Source organism: Mesitornis unicolor, unplaced genomic scaffold, assembly GCF_000695765.1.
Source record: "Mesitornis unicolor isolate BGI_N332 unplaced genomic scaffold, ASM69576v1 scaffold50688, whole genome shotgun sequence".
Taxonomy (NCBI): domain Eukaryota; kingdom Metazoa; phylum Chordata; class Aves; order Mesitornithiformes; family Mesitornithidae; genus Mesitornis; species Mesitornis unicolor.
Genome location: NW_010203469.1, coordinates 1 through 5,377, shown reverse-complemented (window position 1 = coordinate 5,377; position 5,377 = coordinate 1). Strand labels below are relative to the sequence as shown.

Here is a 5,377-nt window from a genome sequence, read left to right as displayed (position 1 = left end):
CTTGGGGCACTCCACTCGTTACAGGCCTCAAGTCCTTACCTCTCTGTGCTGCGGCTGCACCAGGAAGGTGAGCGTGTGCTGCAGCCTGCGCAGCCACGGTGCTCAGCTCTGCCGCAGCGGGCAGGATCAGGCCTCCCTCGCAGCGTGCCCTGCTTTCCCAGCAATGCAGCGCGTTCTGCGTGCTCGCCGGGGCTGCAGCTCCCCTTGTAGGTCACCAGAAGCAAAGCTGAGCACCTGGGGTACAGAGCAGCCACCAGACCCTGCTGCTGGGCCCCTCTGGCTGCTGGAAGGACCCCTGCAGCCCATGCCTTCCCCATTGCCCATGTCTCAGTGTACTCCTGTGGTGCCTTTTCTGCCTCTTGCTCCTGGCTGGGATGGAGAAGCCAGGAAAAGCAGCAGTGGATGTGCAGCGTGGCCCTGCTAAAGTCACTGCACAATCAGTGGCTCTTCCATGTGATGGCTGCAGCCCTCCAGGAGCTCTCCTGTTCCAGCATCCCCCCTCTCAGAGAGCATGGAGCACCCCAAGGTCCCCCCATGCTGGGCTGTAGGGGTGTGATTCAGCAGCAAGGCAGTGTGTGTGAGTTGGAGGGCAGGATTTCTAATAATACCCTGTTTAATTGGGGCAGGACGGGCCGTAGCGAGGCGGCGGTGCTGCTGCTCCCCTCTGCCGGGGTAGCCTCACTCCCTGCTCTGCCAGGGACACGTGGGGGAAGCTCTGTCCTCCTTTCTGCAGCACAGGAGTTATTTTTTGACCTGAGCAGCTCGTAGATGCACCACAGCTCGCAGGCCCCGTTGTGCTTGTTCTGCGGGCGGCTTTTCCCAACATGTTTCACATCAGCGGAGCAAGAATTTGGGTTATCCCAGCTATTCTTCTCCCTGAAGCACTGACCCGGCAGGACGCTGTGGTAACTGCCCCCTCTCTGGGTTTGTCTTGCAGATATTCTCTCAAGAGTACATCAATCTTCTGCTATCCATGTATTTCTTCGTGCTGGGGATCCTGGCCCTGTCCCACACCATCAGGTACAGCGGAGGGAAGGCTGTGACCGGGGCAGGGGTGTCCGAGGGTGGCTGCTCTCAAGGTGTTGAGTTTATTGGGGGGTTTCTAAGCATCATTGCCTTGAGGCAGAGCTGAGTCCCAGCTCATAGAGTGGTGTGAAGGGCCCGGAGAGGGCTGTGAACCCTTCCTCACAGCAGAACCAAATTCTCAGGGGTCCTGGTGATCTGGTGCCCTGTCCAGCATCACTGGCAGAGCTCATGGAGGTGTGAGTGGCCACCAGCTCACCCCAAGGAGCTGCTGCGGCGTGGCACAGACCTCGCTGCTCCATGGAGGGCAGAGCTCCTCAGCACCCATCTTCCTCTTACTGGGACAGCTGAAACTCCCAGCTGGAGCCCCCAGTAACATCCCCAGCCTCTCACGCCGATGCTTGGTGTGAGGTGACAGAAGCTCGGGCTGTTTCAGTAGCTGAAAAAGTGAAGCTGGTTTCCTATTTCCTGAGCTCTGGGGCGTTGGGGATCTGTTGCTTTCCCTAAGCTGGTGCTGGGCAAGGGCTTTGCCCCCTCTCCCAGCTCTGCAGGAGGGCTGTTTGGGTGGTGGCACAGCCAGTTTTGTGTCCAGCTGCCCTTCTCTGCGCCTCTCGTTTCAGCCCCATGATGAACAGATTCTTCCCTGCGAATTTCCCCAACAAGCAGTACCAGCTCCTCTTCACCCAGGGCTCCGGGGAGAGCAAGGAGGGTACGTCAGCTCGCCCGTCTCTGCGGGTCTCGGTGTTTTCTGCCTTTCCTGTTCTCTTTCTTGCTCGCTTGGTGTTCTGACTTTCAGCCTTTTCAAAGACTCTCCTCTTGCTCCCTGCTGTGCTCCTGCAGCCAGAGTCAGCCCCACGTGTCCCTGCAGAGCTGGGGCTGCCCTTGCATCTTGCGCTGCTGGGCGCTCCCCCTCTGTGCTGCCTCGGGCTGGCAGCAGAACCCCAGAAACAGCTCCCAGAGGCTGTCAGCATGAAGCTATAGCTGCTATTAAATGCACTGCCTTTATTTAAGCTCCTTAGGTGACTTGGCTGTGCTGCTTTAACTGATTTGATTCAAGTCTTTGCACTGGTAGAAGATGCTTTGATAAGTATCCTGCCCGGTAGCTTTACTGGTAAGGGAATACTTCTTCTGGTGGTATCACCAGGAGTTAACTGGTGCAGGGAGAGGGAGAAGATCCACCTCTTGGTGCCTGGATCCAATTTCCTTGTTGACAGAAGGATCGCAGATGCTGTCCATGGGGCAGAGCCTGGCTGAAGGGGATGGTCCAGGCTTTGCCAGGGCTGCCTGCTCACTCGCATGCAGCTTGTATGGGTTTATGGGGGCACGACTGCTCCTGTGGGGACAGTCCCCTCATCTGGGGCACGAGCGCTGTGGTCTGTGGTGTTCCCCAGCTGTGGAGTCGCTCGGCTCTGCCCTGGGTGGAAAAGGGAGCCGGCCAAAAATCTGACTCCTCTGTTTCATCGCAGAAATAGTGAATTACGAGTTTGACACCAAGGATCTGGTCTGCCTGGCGCTGAGCAGCGTCGTGGGGGTCTGGTACCTGCTGAGGAAGGTAAGTGAGCCACAACCCTATCACAGGGAGGGCTGGATCAGACCTGGCCCCTTCCCACAGGCTGAGGCCATGGCAGTGGGACCCAAATCTCCTTCTCCTGTCGTTGCCAGCACTGGATCGCCAACAATCTCTTCGGGCTGGCGTTCTCCCTCAACGGGGTGGAGCTGCTGCACTTGAACAACGTCAGCACTGGCTGCATCTTGCTCGGGGGCCTCTTCATCTACGATGTCTTCTGGGTAAAGGGGAGCGTTCCCCGGGGCAGATGCGATGGCAGCGGTCGGCGGGAGGCCTGTGCGTGGGGTGACGCCTCTGGACACGCGCTCGCAGTCAGGATTTCCACTTTCTCAGCCCAGAGGGGTGTGGTGGGGGCGATGACAGCATCGAACAGTGGCAGAACATGGCTCAGCAGATGCATTTTCTCCTAATCTCCGGCTTAGCGAGCCCAGGGCTGGCAGGGACGTTGCACAGAGGCCCAAACGCTGGATTGCCTCCAGTCTCTCTCCCTCAGCTGGTGCAGTGCCCCAACATCTTAATTTCGAGGTTTTCCTTCTCTCTCTGCAATGGGCCCGTTTCTCCTTGTAACGTCCACATTCCCCAGTCCTTCCTGTTGCCTCCACCTTCCAAATTATTCGGTTTCCAGATGTCTGAGACCTTGTGTACCTTGAGGTCTGTCCAGCAGCTCTGCAGCTGCCTGAGTAATCCTTCCCTGTTCAAGCCTGGCTACTGTGTGTTATTTCATACTTGGCCAGTGCAGCCCCTGTTTCGCAGGCTCGTTAACAGCCTCAGCTCTGTGGTTCGTTAGCTTGTGGGCCACTTCCTCCACTGCTCTCAGCTGGGGAGGGTTCAGCCTTTTGGCTTAGCACACCCGGTGCCTCACGCCCTGCTCGAGGTGCAAGCGTCTTCGTGGTGTTTCTGAGGCTGAGAGCGCGACCCTCGCTGCTCTCTGTGTCCACTGCCTCAGTTTCCCCGGGAGGTCAGGGATCACTGGAGCCTCACAGAGGGGCTGTCCTGAAGTGGAGGCCACCTTGATGTGCCCCTCTGCAATGACCAATCACTTGGGTTTCATCCCAGTGAGAGCCAAGGAGGGTTTCAAGCAGGAAGAACTGCCCAGTGGATCCGTGATGTTGCCCCCTGCGTAGTCGTGGGGTGAATTTGCACGTGAGGCTTTTCCCTAGTCCCAGTGTGGAGTCCTGTCGCTCTGTGGCTTGCAGCACCTTACAGGAATTAATCTGATGCCCAGTGCTTGCTCTAAGGTTCCTCTTTAGTCCCCAGCTCTAGGATCTTGCTCACCTGGTGCTAACCAGCCCCTGGTTCATGTGCCTGCGGCTGGTATAGCCAAGACTGGAGGCATGGGGATGGAAAGGAGCAGAAATGAGGGTGGCTGACCTATGTGTTTACAGCCCGTGCCCCGGACGATGCCAATATTTAAAGCTCACAGCGCAGTACCAATAAATGACCTTGTTTTCTGCCACTGCAGCCACTCCACACCCCGAGGTGATGCCATAGCTGAGTGTGTTTGTGTCCCCGTGCAGCTGTGCTCACCCCAGGCTCCTCTGTTTGCCCCTAGGTCTTTGGCACCAATGTGATGGTGACAGTTGCCAAATCATTTGAGGCCCCGATAAAACGTGAGTGGATCTCTGTGTGCTGGAGGAGGGGCTGAGCCGCTCTGCTGCGTCGCTGCCCTGTGCTCCCTCTGCTTTTTGGAGGTGGCTCAGGTGGGGTGTGTGCAGGGGGGTTCACTGCTGGTGACCCTGAGACTGCTGCGTGGTGGCACCCACCTGCAGGGAGCTGGGCCGGGTCTCTGGAGAAGGGGCAGTTTGCAGAGCCCTGGGTTAATTTGCACCCCCTGAGTGGGCAATTTCACCTTGCTCATAGGAAAAAACCCCCAGAGACCCCGAAAAACAGCAGGAGGGGTGAATTTGTGATGTCGTGGAGTGTGCAGTGGTCTGTGCCCTGGGAGTTGGGGTTGAAACCTGTGTATGGGGCTGGCTGTGAACCCCTTGATTTCTCATCCTGGTGCCTGGAGATGTTCCAGGAAGGAGAACAAGGGGAGCTGCAGGGGAGGAGGGGACTGAGGGCAGGAACAGGCCTCTTGCCCTGCTCCAGTCCATTTTGGCCAGACACAGCGGTGCTGGGGTCTGCTCAACACAGACATTACCCCTCACTGTGGCTCTCTGTGCTCCTTGCAGTGGTTTTCCCTCAGGACCTGCTGGAGAAGGGGCTGGAGGCCGACAACTTTGCCATGCTGGGACTGGGAGACATTGTCATTCCAGGTGAGGACACAAGAGAGGGGGGACGTGACCGGGATCGCCTGTCTGAGCAGGCTTCCACCAGGGTTTGGGGTGTCCCACCAGGGTTTGGGGTGTCCCACCAGGGTTTGGGGTGTCCCACCAGGGCCGGGTGCTGTCCCGGTGCCTTGTGCCACCAGAGGGCACTGTCAGCCCAGGCACAGCACCCGGAGCCGCTGCGGGTCCTGCTCTGCCTTCCCTGGCGCCTCCATCCCCTCAATGTCCCCTTCTCCGATTGCTGTCCCCTGACTGTCCCCTTCTCCCCGCAGGGATCTTCATTGCCTTGCTGCTGCGGTTTGACATCAGGTGAGTGGGTGGCAGGGAAGGGGCTCTGGCAGGTTGGGTCTTGCAGTGAATTGGAGCTGCTTTGAGGGAAAAGGGGACGCCAGGAGTGCAGTCGTGTGCTCCCCTCCGGGGCTTGGTGTGGGGACCCTGGAGTGGGCTGGGATGGGGGGTGCAAGGGGAAGCTGTTGAAGGAGCAGACGTGGGTAAGTCCTGAGCAGTGGGGTGAGGT

The 5,377-nt window shown here is 58.4% G+C and overlaps 1 protein-coding gene across 1 annotated transcript; it reads left to right on the top strand.

Moving 5' to 3' along the window:
• Window positions 1-882: 882 nt before the first annotated feature.
• HM13 (histocompatibility (minor) 13) lies at window positions 883-5,169 on the top strand (the record flags this gene model as incomplete). The annotated part of the gene is made up of 7 exons (XM_010190713.1): window positions 883-1,020; window positions 1,644-1,732; window positions 2,490-2,575; window positions 2,686-2,811; window positions 4,143-4,200; window positions 4,765-4,848; window positions 5,133-5,169. Coding segments are annotated over 7 exons (618 nt in total), but the record flags the coding sequence as incomplete, so codon positions are not given.
• Window positions 5,170-5,377: the final 208 nt, after the last annotated feature.